The 14,141-nt window shown below is 45.3% G+C and overlaps 1 protein-coding gene and 1 non-coding gene across 2 annotated transcripts in view; both read left to right on the top strand.

Moving 5' to 3' along the window:
* The first annotated feature begins 1,693 nt into the window (after positions 1-1,693).
* Positions 1,694-1,800, top strand: LOC128109221 (U6 spliceosomal RNA). Its single transcript, XR_008217756.1, has one exon. It is a non-coding gene; the product is annotated as a U6 spliceosomal RNA (small nuclear RNA).
* Positions 1,801-4,663: 2,863 nt separating this feature from the next.
* The window catches only part of Letm1 (leucine zipper and EF-hand containing transmembrane protein 1), a 41,351-nt gene continuing 31,873 nt past the window's right edge, over positions 4,664-14,141 (top strand). Inside the window, exons 1-2 of the mRNA XM_052736221.1 lie at positions 4,664-4,917; positions 10,829-10,889. Of these exons, the coding sequence (XP_052592181.1) occupies positions 4,839-4,917; positions 10,829-10,889 (140 nt within the window). The 5' untranslated portion in view covers positions 4,664-4,838. The remainder of the gene's footprint in view (positions 4,918-10,828; positions 10,890-14,141) is intronic.

Genomic DNA, 14,141 nt, shown 5'->3' on the forward strand with positions numbered 1-14,141 from the left:
GAAAACTGAGATAATGTTCAAGTCTTGGAGAGCTAGCTGTAATTTTTTTTCAAGAGAAAGTTTCTCGGTGTAGTTTTGGTGCCTGTCCTGGATCTCTCTCTATAGACCAAGCTGGCCTTTAACTCACAGATATCCGGCTGGCTCTGCTTCCAGAGTGCTGAGATTAAAGGCATGTGCCACCACCGCCAGTTTTTGTTTTTTGTTTTGTTTGTTTGTTTTGTTTTGTTTTATTTTGTTTTGTTTAGTCTCTGTGTGATGGGAAAGTGTAGCACTTATCTTAAGTCTTGGCTGGATAGTTCATGAGGCTGTACCATCCCAGCTAGCAGCCTTGAAGTTGTTTTGGAGGAAACAGTAACAGAGGCATTCTGAGAGGCTGGATCTCTTGGGCTACTTGTCTTTATTGGTGTCTGTAGCAGGCTTTCTTGGACCGTCAGCCCCCAAATCATGACACAGAGACTTATTCTTAATTAGGAATGCCTGGCCTTAGCTTAGTCTTGTTTTTAGCTAGCTCTTTTCAACTTACATTAACCCGTTTCTATTAATCTATGGGCTGCTCTGGGGTTCATTTACCTCATCTATGTACTGTCCATCCTGCTCTCCTGCTTCCTCCATGTCTGCCTGGTCCCCGGTGGGATGGCCCCCAGCTGGCTGGCTGGCTCCCCTTTCTCTCTGCCTGCCAGCCCTGTCTCTCCCTCCTCTGCCTAGCTACTGAACATTCAGCTTTTTATTAGACAATCAGGTGCCTTAGGCAGACAAAGTAAAATAGCAACACATCTTTACATAGTTCAACAAATGCAGCATAAACAAAAGCAACACATCTTTACCTAGTTAAAACAATTATTCTGTAACACAAACAAATGTAACACATCTTTACTTAGTTAAACAAATATTCTATTTCACAACAGGTGTCTGGCCCTTTTTTTCTGAAAATACATAAACTTTTAAAGGTAATATATATATCTATATTAACACATGTGTGGAATGTGCAGTGTATACAAGTCAGCTAAAGATGATTTTTTTTGTTCTATGTTTGAGCAGGTAAAAGGCATCTGTTAACTTTGTAGTCTTTTTGACCCGGCAAACCAACCTATATATCTCAAGAATGTCTTAACTTCAGAATGGAAGTCAGAAAATGTGTTGTGCTGGGGAGAGGTTGTGCTTTTGTTTCCACAAGAAATGAAAAGCTATGGATTCCTTCAAAATTAATGAAGGTCAGATTTGTTTTGGGCGAGATCTGAAAATCTTGGCTACAGATAATAAAGGAAAAAAGCCAGGAAAGACTACAGGACAGGGGACATATATGCTGATTCCCTAACATGGGAGCAGCTCTAGACTAGATGAGACATGACAAATCTTGTTGGCTACAGAGTCCTCAATTATATGCCATCCTTTCCTATGGCATGGATAGAGGTTTGGTTATACAGTTGAAACAGACTTATGGCCACGTGGCAGTGGCGCATGCCTTTAATTCCAGCACTCAGGAGGCAGAGCCAGGAGGATCTCTGTGAGTTCAAGGCCAGCCTGGTCTACAGAGCGAGATCCAGGAAAAGCTACACAGAGAAACCCTGTCTTGAGAAACCAAAAAAAAAAAAAAAAGAAGAAGAAGAAGCAGACATATCTGTGATGTCTGTCCTGACTTCCAGGACAGGCACCAAAACTACACAGAGAAACCCTGTCTCAAAAAACAAAACAAGTGCTCACTTCAGCAGCACATATACTAAAATTGGAACGATACAGAGAAGATTAGCATGGCCCCTGCGCAAGGATGACACGCAAATTCGTGAAGCGTTCCATATTTTAGGCGCAAAACTACACAGAGAAACCCTGTTTCGAAAAACCAAAACCAAACAAACAAAACAAAAACAAACGAACAAAAGATATATAGGTTGGTTTAATTTAGCAATTTCCAATGTCTGCCAGAAGCTATTGCTTTTGTTCATTAGCATTTAAAAAATTCAAAGAACTGCCGGGCGGTGGTGGCACATGCCTTTAATCCCAGCACTTGAGAGGCAGAGCCAGGCGGATCTCTGTGAGTTCGAGGCCAGCCTGGGCTACCAAGTGAGTTCCAGGAAAAGGCGTAAAGCTACACAGAGAAACCCTGTCTCGAAAAAAAAAATTCAAAGAAAGTACCATACAGGATCCTGATGCCCTTTGTATTTTCCATCCTTATGTGGCTTATTCTTTTTATATTACTTTTACTCTTTCTTTAAAGACTTTATTATTAATATTTTTTTTTTTTTGGTTTTTCGAGACAGGGTTTCTCTGTGTAGCTTTGCGCCTTTCCTGGGACTCACTTGGTAGCCCAGGCTGGCCTCGAACTCACAGAGATCCGCCTGGCTCTGCCTCCCGAGTGCTGGGATTAAAGGCATTCGCCACCACCGCCCGGCTGACTTTATTATTTTTAAACTATGTTTTCTTTTTTTTTTTTTTTTTAAAGATTTATTTATTTATTATGCATACAGTGTTCTGCCTGCATTTATTCCTGCAGGCCAGAAGAGAGTATCAGATCTCATTACAGATGGTTGTGAGCCACCATGTGGGTGCTGGGAATTGAACTCAGGACCTCTGGAAGAGCAGCCTGTGCTCTTAACCTCTGAGCCATCTCTCCAGCCCCTAAACTATGTTTTCTATGACTATCTATACCCACTTTTTTTCTCTCTACCTGTTTAGAGGTTTTCTCAGTCTAGACTGCCTTATTGTGTGCCTGTAGCCTTTTCTGATCATGTGAACCAAGCCTTGAACCCACTGCATGACTCTGCACATGGTGTTGGCTGGTTCAAACCAGCAGTCAGCATCTGGGGGCCATGTCTCTATATGCCACGGCCCACCTGAGAGACTGTGGGACTAGGAAGCCTTGTTTGGCTCCATGTTTGTGTTGAAATTTTTAAAAGCTTTTAAAAGCTTTCTCAGGTCCTATGTGGAAATATGTCCTCCCACGTTGGATGCCATGTGTAGTTGAATTCTTCTTTGGGCTGACAGCTCACACATAACAACACAGAGTTTCTTATTAATTACGAAATCTTGGCCTATAGCTTAGGCTTGTTCTTAACTGGCTCTTATAACTTAAATTAACCCATTATATTAATCTATGTTCTATCACATGGTTTTACCTCTCTATTGTGGAATATTTGTACACTGTGTGAAGCAATATTGCTATGATTGGTGTAATAAAAAGCTGAATGGACAATAGCTAGGCAGGAGAGTCAGGCAGGACTTCCAGGAAAAGCAGAGGAACTCAGGATGAATCTAGGCACACGAGGGAGAGGCCAAAGAAGACACAGAGGTAGTTGGACATACAGAATGAAAGAAAGGTAAAAAGCCATGAGGCAAAACATAGATTAATAGAAACTGGTTAACTTAAGTTATAAGAACTAGTTAGGAACAAGCCTAAGCTATAGGCCGAGCTTTCATAACTAATAAGTGTCCATGCCACTTTTTTGGAAGCTAGCTGGTGGGACAGAGAAAGACTTGTTATATCACTCTTCCATCTTGTACCTCCTGTTTCCTTTCTGCATCTCCTGTTCTACTGCATGTCTAGATTTCTCTTCCTCTTCCTTTCTCTCCCCAGAAATCATGCCTATACCTCCTGCATAGCTTTTGGAATTTCAGCTTTTTATTAGACCAATCACAGCAAATACATCGTTACACAGTGTTCAAATATCCCACAACAGTAATCCAGGTGAAGGGGTTTGGGGGATTTATAGGACAGGATAAGGAACTTTGGGTGGAGTAAAATTTTATCAGTAGATTATTCTTTATAGTCAAAGCCAGATGATGCTTTTTTTGTCCAGCAAGTGTTCTTATCTTTAGGTAGAACTGGTATCCCTATACTTGACTCAACTCTGTATCTGATGTCCACAATGCACACTACCTAGTGCACAGGAGAGCTTCCAGACATCTTGAGAGACTCTCACCTGAGTTCTGAGAGGAGAAATCTGGTCCACGCAGGCCTAATTCTTAGGTTCTGGTTCAGAAAAATGACCAGTTAGGTTACTCCTTCCCAATGGGCAGTACAGGGATACTAGTCAAGCATTAGGGCTTGCTTGCATCCAGAAAACAAATGCACTAAATTCATACTGAGGACTCTTAATCTACTATGCTGAGTTCACATCACAGGAACAGAACAAGAATGGGAAAAGCATTCCGAAGAGAACCAAAGCCTGGTTGCTGGCCTGGCCTTGAACCAAGGAGCTAGGACCAGCCAGCACTGCCTCCTTCCCAGAGCCTGTCGCCCAGTCCTAGGAGAGCGTTCTGCTCTCAGCCTACCCTTCCTCAAAGTCCCTCGAGCCATTTGCTACGCCTAGTACAGGGCTTAGTTGCAAGGAAGCTAGAAGCCGTTTCTTCTGCCGCCACTGCGCCAGCAGACCAATCTCCGAGTGTCCGAGGCTTGGTGCTGCGAACCCGCAAGACTAACTCCGAGAAGTCCTGAGCTCAGCAAGAAACCGCATGCAGCTCATCCCTCAAGGAGGCGCCTGGGCGAATGCCCATAGTCCGGGGAAGAAAGCCACCCGGGTGCACGCTGGGACAGCTAGTCCGTGAGCTGGTCGCCCGTTGCACACTGGGATTGGTAGTCTGTGGCGCGGGCTCGCCCCTCACCTAGCCAAGGCGGGTGCCTTGGGGCCAATGGGAGCGTCGCCGGCCTGGCCAGCCCCGCCCCGCGCCTCCGGACGTCTGTGCCGGGACATGGCCGCTACCGGTACCAGGATCCTGAGCTGAGCGCCGGCTGCCGGAGCCAACCACCGCCGTCAATCGTCTGCGCGGGCCGGGTCCGGGCGCCGGGACGGCGAGGAGCTGCCGAGGAAGCGGAGGCAGCCGTAGGACGCCGCCGCGACGGACGCATGGCGTCCATCTTGCTCAGGAGCTGCCGCGGCCGGGGCCCTGCCCGCCTCGCGGCGCCCCGCGCCGCCTCCCCGCGGGGTAAGCGACCGCCGTGCACCGGACCTGTTGTGGGTGGCCAGGGACCTGCGCGGGACACCCACACACCCCATGCCCCGAGGCAGCGCGGCGATGACAAGCACCCGGCTGCTCTGTGTCGCCTGGGCTGGGCAGCTTCATTGTGACCTTAGTTGCCCTGGTCGCCGCAGGTCACCGCTACCGACAGAGGCGTTGGGAAAGTTCCTTAGGGCTGTGGCTGCCCTGGCGCTCCCCTTGATGATGAACCGAGCCCAGGCGTGCCCTTTGGCCAGCTCAGGCCTGGAAGCCAGAACTCCGGGACAGGGAGATTGGGTTTTGGGTGATGCCAGCACAGTGGGCCGCTCCCTGGGGTGGGGTGGCCGCTGACTGGGGTTTCTAAGAAAACTTGAATATGTCCGGCTTGTAAGTTACGGTAAGGATGAAACTTGGTCTGTGAGAATTTATGATTTACTGGCAGAAACACAGTTCTTGTCACCTTAAGAGTATAGGCGTGGTGTGGAGCCAGGCGTGGTAGCACACGCCTTTAATCCCAGCACTCGGGAGTCACAGGCGGGTGAATCTTTGAGTTCTGGGCCAGCCTGGTCTGCATTTCGAATTTTAGGCCAGGCTAAACACACACACACACACACACACACACACACACACACACACACACACACACAGCAACAAAGCCAGTTATGTATCAGTGGAAAGATTTGGAGCAGTTTTTCAAGCTGCCTCTTCTATAAGAGCTGTCTACCTGTTAACTTGTTCAGGATGCTGTAAAGTACTAATGCCCTTTCTAATTTCTGTGGCCTGTTTATGGCTTAAAAATTAGCTGTTTTTTGGTTTGTTTTGGTGTGTGTGTGTTCTTATTATTCCAGGCATAAGAATATTTTTTGGAGTTAACCAAACCAGCGCCCTTTGAACAAAAATACTGCTTCCCTGACAGTAGGTTAGTCAGCTGTTTAGCTGTGGAACCAATAGTAGCAGGTCCCTGCACTCATTGGAATGATGTGCTGGCACAGGCAATAGGCATAGGACAAACATCTGAGTTTTTAGTCATAGTGAATCAACTGAGGCCAACATTGTACCCAAATTCTCTTTACTCTTGAATACCCACCTTATTCCGCACTTTTGTGTGACATACTTTATTCTGATGTCCTCTTTCTGTTTCTTCGTCTAATTCCAAGACACCACATTACATTAGTCCTTATGACTCTTCTAATTATAACAGTTTCTCAGTTTTTCTTTGTTTTCCATGACCTTGACAGTTTTGATCAGTACTTCAGTCAGGTGTGTTGTGGGATGTCTCTTTTGGTGTTTTTTGCTGATGAGTTCTGGGGTGGAAGGCCGCAGATTTTGTGCTTTTCTCATTGCATGGTGCAGTTAAGGGAAACTCATTGTTGATGTTGACCTAGTTCCTGGGCTCAAGTGTGCTTGTCAGGGTTCTACTATGGAGTGAGTCTCTTTCCTTCCCCTTAGCCTTTCTATGCTGTTCTCTGTGAAAGGAAGTGACTTGGTATGTAGAAGTGGGGCTGACAGATCCTGGAGTGTGTGAGAGAGAAGCACCCAGTCCACAGAGCCGTTTTGTAAACCTGTGAGGACTAGTCAAGGCTCAGGAAAACAAAAGAAGACTGGCTTGGAGTGAGACAAGTTCCTGCAGCTGTTGACAGCTGCATGGTGCACCAGACCTGGAGGCTTTGCATGAAGGTCAGAGAGGACATTGGAAGGATACAAAAGTCTCTTAGAGACCAAGTAAAGCAGGGAAAGATATTCGGTCTTTATCCCTGTTCCTGACACTGAGTTCCTAAAGCTTTCGGAGTGAAAAATAGCAATGAGTTTGTTACTGTCCCTGCCACCCCCGAGACAGGGTTTCTCTATGTAGTCTTTGGCTGTCCTGGAACTCACTCTGTAGACCATGCTGGTCTCAAACTCAGAGATCTGCCTGCCACTGCCTCCTGAGTGCTGGGATGAAAGGCATGTGCTACCACCCCCCGGCTGGGTTTGTTACTGAAATGAAGTGGGGAGTAGGCCTAGGTAGGTGCCAGCTGTAATGAGGTTAGAGGGCTGGGGTTTAAGCCTAACACCCAGGGATGTGGAGAGTAGTCAATGGACCAGAGGAAAGAATACTGCAGAACCTGGGTTGCTCAGGACTCTACTGGTTTTGACTTGTCTCCTTTGGCTACTCGCTTGTGTCCTTTGTGGTAAACTGTGACAATGAATAGAATACTTTGCTGGGTTCTGTGAGTTGTTCTAGCAAATTATCAAAACCAAGAGGTTCTAAGAACCCTTCAAAGGCTGGAGAGATGGCTCAGTGGTTAAGAGCGCTGACTGCTCTTCCAGAGGATTTGGGTTCAATTCACAGTACCCACATGGCAGCTCACAGCTGTCTGTAACTCCAAGATCTGACACCTTCACACAGACGTACATGCAGGCAAAACACCAATGCACATAAAATTAAAAAAAAAAAACAAAAAACTTATTTTAGATTTTAAAAATGTGTGTGTACTTGTGTTTCTGTATGAGTGTGTATACTGTATGGGTGCAGGTGCCCATAAAGACCAGAAGCAGTCATAGAACTGGAGTTACAGGCAATTATGAGCTAGCCAATACGAGTAGTGGGAACTGAACCCAAGTCCTCTGCAAGAGTAGCAAGTACTTTTAACTGCTGAGCTATCTCTTCAGACCAAACCTCAAATTTACAGACAGCAGCAATGCAGGCATCCTGGGCAGCTGTAGTGAAATATGGACCTGTGAGCCTATCACTCTGGATGGCTTTGATAGTGAAACAGGAACAGCCCTCAGATTTATTTTTGGGGAGAACCCAGGAAGGGAGCTAGTAGGATAGAAATGTAAGAGTAAGATCTACCTAGGCTGTCTTCTGGGTGCTGTGGGGTTGTTTCTGAGCAAATCCTATAGAAGTAGGATTGGAAGAGGCAGAGGGGAAATTCTGGGCCTCTTTGGATTAAGAGTCTGGAAAGGTTTGGGTGGCCCTGGTCTGTGCTTAAGATGTAACACTTGTTGCTTGTACGAATGTAGCTAAGTGCCAGCTAGATGGTTCAGGTTCTTGTTTTCTGACCTGAGTTCCAACCCCAGGACCCACACTGGTGGAAGGACAGAACCAAATCTTGCAAGTTGTCCCCTCTGACCTCTGAATGGGTGCACATACAATAAATAAATGCAAAAATAAAATTTAAAAACAGATGATTTTATAAAAAACAATGTAGCCAATATCTTTGTTATGAATTGTGAATAGTAGTAAAGGAACCAGAGTTTTCCAGGTTCTACCTGACCCTAAATGTGACCTCTTTCCCCATAGAGCCAGAAGAGCTTCCTGAAGCACTATCCTAATTAGTCTTATTAAATAAAAACCCAGGGTCAGATATTCGGTGACAGATCAGAGAAGCAGAGCAGCCAGCCACTAGAGACTTCTTACCTCTACAAAATTTCAGAATGGGCACTCCCGTCTCTATGAATCCTCAGACTGAATGGGGCACCCAAGATCCTGTTACCACCTCCCTAGTGCTGGGATTAAAGGCATGCACCACCACTGCTCAGGTTCTCTTTCAGTGGGCTTGAACTCCTGATCTTCCTGCTTCTTCCTCCCAAGTGTTGGGATTAAAGGTATTTGCTACCACTGCCTGGCGTCTATGGCTAACCAGTGGCTATCTCCACCCCCTGGTATCCAGGCAAGCTTTATTTGTCAGAACACAAACAAAATATCATACATTTCCCCCTTTTTGTCTAAAATAAAAAGTGAAGTTTTAACTAACATAGAAAAACTATATACAATAAGTACAATAACTGTATACAAATATATACAGGCAATAATTACATTAACAATGTCAAGTCCATTAGCATTTGACAGATTCAGAGAAAAATACTCCATTATCTGTTCTATCTTGGTGAATCCAAAGTATTGTACCTAATTCACTTTCTATCCTAACTTGTATTACCAACCCAAAACAATCTTTTTATGTCTCTCAACCTTAGACACTTTATACCTCTTCAGTGAGTTTCTTTTCTGAGTCTGGTAACAAGGAAAACTATAACTATTTAGTCTTCAACTCCTTCAGAGACCTGAGAAGGGTAAAATGTTACCTAATGGCAGGGACCTTAAGCTGATTATCTAGTAGCCAGGCAGGAAGTATAGGCAGGATGACCAAACTAAGAATGCTGGAAAGAGGAAGGGCAGAGTTGGGAGCTGCCAGCCAGACACAGAGGAAGCAAGATGAGAATACCATACTGAGAAAAAGATACCAAGTCACATGGTTAAACATAGATAAGAATTGTGGATTAATTTAAGTGTAAGAGCTAGTTAGTAATAAGCCTGAACTACTGGCCGAGCATTTATAAGTAATATTAAGCCTCCAAGTCAATTATTTGGGAAGCAGCTGCTGGGTATTTGGGAGTTACTGGTTGGACAGAAACTTCTTCCTATAGCTCCCTCTTGACATAAAATGGTAAATGGATGCTGTTACTGCTACTCCCACTGCTTGGAAGATTGGGCCAGGCTGTCACCTACTGCCTTGCTGTCCCTTGCTGTTGCCTGACCTCTACATGGGCCACCTGGCTCCTGCTGAGAATGGTACCTCTGGTTCCCACTGTGCAGAGAGCCTGTTTTCTCCACCTCCTTCCTGCTTCACACAACAGTGATGTGAATGAACTCTCAACTTTATGTGTTAGGAGAATTAGAGTAGATTAGGGAAAGTATCCAAAGTGTGTTCTATTGTTCATCACTATTGTTTTTCCATAAATGGCTTCTTTTAAAAATTTTGCTTTACGGGCTGGAGAGATGGCTCAGAGGTTAAGAGCACTGACTGTTCTTCCAGAGGTCCTGAGTTCAATTCCCAGCAACCACATGGTGGCTCACAACCATCTAGAATGAGATCTGGTGCCCTCTTCTGGCCTGCAGGCTGAACACTCACTGCATACATAATAAATAAATAAATCTTAAAAAAAAAAAAAAAAAAAAAAAAATTTTGCTTTGCTAGGCAGTGATGGCACACACACTCTTTCTTTCTTTCTTTCTTTCTTTCATTCATTCATTCATTCATTCATTCATTTATTTATTTTCTGAGACAGGGTTTCTCTGTGTAGTTTTGGTGCCTGTCCGGGATCTCGCTCTGTAGACCAGCTGGCCTTGAACTCACAGAGATCCTCCTGGCTCTGCCTCTAGAGTGCTGGGTTTAAAGGCGTGCACTACCGCCACCTGGTGACACAATTTTTTATCCCAGTACTCAAGAGGCAGAGTCAGGCAGATCTCGAGGCCAGCCTGGTCTAAAGAGCATTCTAGGACAGCCAGGGCTACACAAAGAAACCCTGTCTCAAAAAACAAAACAAATAATAATACAAGTTTTGCTTTAATTACATTTATTTTGTGTGTGTGTGTGTGTGTGTGTGTGTGTGTGTGTGCGCGCGCGTGCGTGCGCGCGCGCACGCGCCCGAACATGCCACAGCATGCTTATGAAGGTCAGAAGACAACTTGTTGGGAGTTATTTCTCCTCCCAGGTGGGCTCTGGAATTAAACTCGGGTCTTGGTGGCAAGTGCTTTTATCCACTGAGCCATCTTGCTGGGCTTGTAGGGGCTTCTTGGTATTTGTTTTACCAGTACTTCTTACCCCTGGTCCTTTAGAAGCGTTTGGTCTGTAGGGCTGTGTGTTTGCTAGGAGTCAGTGTGCTCTTCCCTCTGCCTACCTACACCAACTCCAGCTAGTTGGGAGGGGTCCCACAATGGGAGAAGCCCATGGGCCTTCAGTGCCCCTTCCCTGGGGCTTAGCCTGAGACCCAGTTTCCAAACTGGAGAGATTGCTCTGAAGCCCTCCATCATGTACAACAGTTCTCCAGAAACTTACTGGTAGGGGCTCCATTCAGACCTTCAAAGATGCCTGGTTGACACCTGTTTGCTTACTTTTCTTTGTTTCTGTCATAGGTAACCTGAGGGATCGAGCTTGTCTCAGTTGTACCAGGACCGTGAGGTTGATAAGCCATGAGTAAGTAAGCCCATCACTGAGTGTGTCACTGCGCATGTCTGCTTGAGGCTGTTGGCCATGCACCTGGACTTTCATTTTGTCGGGGAACTGACAGCTTCTTTATTCCCTGTTAATGTTTCTTTTAAATCTTCATCTGTTTACTTTGATGGTTATAACCATATAATGTTGGTGAATTTTAAAAGAATAAGTGCTCAAAATCCAAGTACCAATTATGTATACTACTAGCATCTTGGTGTACTTCTCTTTTGGTAGTTGCTTTTGTCTGGTTAGTTTGGGTTTGGTTTTTGTTTTGTGAGACAGGGTCTGCATATATAGGATATGTAGCTCAGACTGGCCTTGACTTTTTGACAACCCTGCTGCTCGGCCTTCCAGTTACTGGAATTACACATGTGCCCCAACATGCCCAAGCTGATGTTTTTAGTTATATATCTGGTTTTTGATGTAGTTATCACTATAGTTTTGCTAATTTAGTATGACTAATCTTCCCATGCTCACACAGGTGGACTTTTTGGTGGCTTTCCATAGAATCTTGCCTAATTCTTTTCAGCTGCTTGTGGCAGTATTAGGAGTGTTGGGATCTGTCCATGACAAGGCAGACCCTCCCTTGAATATTCTGGTCTTTTAAGGCTACCTGTAGCTAGTCTTTCTCTGTTCCACCAGCCAGCTCCCAAATCATGACACAGAGACTTACTATTAATTATGAAAGCTTATCCAATAGCTTAGGCTTCTACCTAACTAGCTCCTGTAACTTAAATTAACCTATATCTTTTCATCTATTTTTTTTTAACATGGCTCAGTTACCTTTACTTTGTAATGCCGATGCTGTTTGCTCTGTGTCCTGGTGTCTCCTGTCTTCTTCTTCCCACATCCTTTCTACCCCGAAATTCCTGCCTACCTGTAGCAGGAATCTTAGAAGGTCTTATTAATAAAATCAAACCTGAGGCCAGTTATTGGGGTGAATGCTGGAAAATCAGAGAAGCAGAACAAGCCACAGCTTCCTCACCTTGCCAGTTCCCCAGCTGATCCTGTTTCCTCAGACTGGAAGCCTCTTGAGTCCTCATATTTGAATGGATCTTAGCTGAACTGTTGCTAGAAGCCTGAATGCTTAACCAGCCAAATGCTTCTAGTTTCTGGTCCTCACGCCTTATATATCTTTCTGCTTTTTGCCTCACTCCCTGGGATTAAAGGCTCACTTTCTGGAATTAAAGGCGTGAGTCACCATGCCTGGCTGTTTCCAATGTGGCCTTGAACTCACAGAGATCCAGAGAGATTTCTGCCTCTGGAATGCTAGGATTAAAGGCGTGTGCTACCACTGCCTATCCTCTGTTTAATATTGTGGCTGTTCTCTTCTCTGACCCCAGATAAGTTTATTAGCATGCACAATATTTTGGGGAACACAATACCACCACACCTAGCTATTGGCCATTCAGCTTTTTATTAAACCAATCCAAGTGATACATCTTCACAATGCACAAAAAGATTATTCCACCAACAGGTACCTGCCTCAGGGATGCTCACAGTATGCTCCTCACCTCACTCTGAATGCATAGTGAGTATGGTGTATTTAGCCATTCCCTTTGGTACCTAAAGCCTAGGGGATGACAGTACCTACGAGATGTTGGTAGCATCTCAGGTGAGGCTTTGGTAGTGTTGGAAGGCCAGTTTCACAGAGCTTCTTAAAGAAAGTGACACCCACACTCCCTGTTGTATGTAGACTTGGATGTCCCTCTGGGTTGCTGTGCTTCTTGCACTGTGTCCTGCAGCCCGAGTTTCTACCTCAGCCCTGTCTTACCTTAAGAACAAGGCCAGGAGATACCCTTGGCTGTTAGCTCAGATCCCTGAAATGGGGTTCATCTTCCACTTGCATGTGCCTGTCCCTTCCTCTGGGAGAGCAGGAAACCAGTGCTACCTTCTGTTCATGTCTCTGTCTTTTCAGCATCTCATTTCTGGAGGTTTTGTGTTAACTAATTACTCAGCTCTGAAATAGAACCAGTGGTGCTTCTTGTAACAGATTTAATTCCTAAAATAAAAACAAGTCATTTGTGAAGACTTGGTTTCTGCTAAAGCATATTTGGCTTGATGCCTGGTCGAATGCTGGGATGAACAGGGAGGCCTGCAGGCTGCTTGGACACAGCAACATTTCTGTGGCTGGACGGCTACTGCATACACATCATTTGGTCAGATCCCCACATAGCTGACTGAAAGAGTCCTTGTGTGTGGGCTCCCACCATGTGCCTATTAGGTGAGCTGTTCATTAGATTTCTCTTTGGATAGTCTCAAGACCCTGGTCATGGAATCTTCTTTGTGCCAATAATGGCATTAATGTCTGAACAGAGCTTCTTTCACTTTTTCATGTTTGTTTGTGGTTTTGTTTTGTTTTGTTTTGTTTTGAGACAGGGTTTCTCTGTGTACCCCTGGCTGTCCTGGAACTCACTCTGTAGACCAGGCTGGCCTCAAATTCATAGAGATCCATCTACCTGCCTCTGCCTCCTGAGTGCTTAGGATTAAAGGCATGTGCCACCACCACCTGGCTTTTGTTTTGTTTTGTTTTTTAAACAGAATCTTCTGTAGCTGAGGCTAGCCTTCAACTCTTGATCCTGCTACCCCATCTCTCAAGATTTGGGGTTCAAGAGTAGGGATGGAACTGAGGACCTTACTCACACTAAGCCATCTTCTACTGCTAAACTACCTGGCCACCCTCTGATTTCTTCAGACTTTTCCATTGGGTATGGTGATGCACTCCTTTAATGCCAGCAGAGGCAGGCAGATCTCTATGAGTTCAAGGGCAGCCTGGTCTACATAATGAATTCCAGGCCAGCCAGAGCTACATAGTCAGACCCTGTCTTTCCCAACTCCCCCCAAAAAGACTTTCCCTTTTCTTTCAGAAAAGATGGTGTCGTTTCTGTTAGGTAAAAGGTGGCCTTTAACACAGTTCCCAGGTGTTTTCTTCCCTCATTATCCTTTTCTGTTATCTTGCCAGGTGCTTGCTGCTGCCCATCTGTGTGATAATATTCTAAAGTTGGGCCACTTCACATCACAGCGTTTGCTTCCTGCTCAGCTCACAGAGCAGCACAGGTTCAGGTTATGGCTGGAATCTTGTGGACACCAACAGTACCCACCCTGCCTGTCCTGGTGCCTGTGTGTCTGAGTCGGGCCAGCTTCAATCAGGGGCACAGCATGGCAGCCTCTGTGCCAGCTTAGTAGTAGTGCTCCTTATGTTGAACGTTAGCTCTGAGGGTTCATCATTTTCTA

This window comes from Peromyscus californicus, unplaced genomic scaffold (assembly GCF_007827085.1).
Source record: "Peromyscus californicus insignis strain IS unplaced genomic scaffold, ASM782708v3 Scaffold_13__1_contigs__length_99412109, whole genome shotgun sequence".
Lineage (NCBI taxonomy): Eukaryota > Metazoa > Chordata > Mammalia > Rodentia > Cricetidae > Peromyscus > Peromyscus californicus.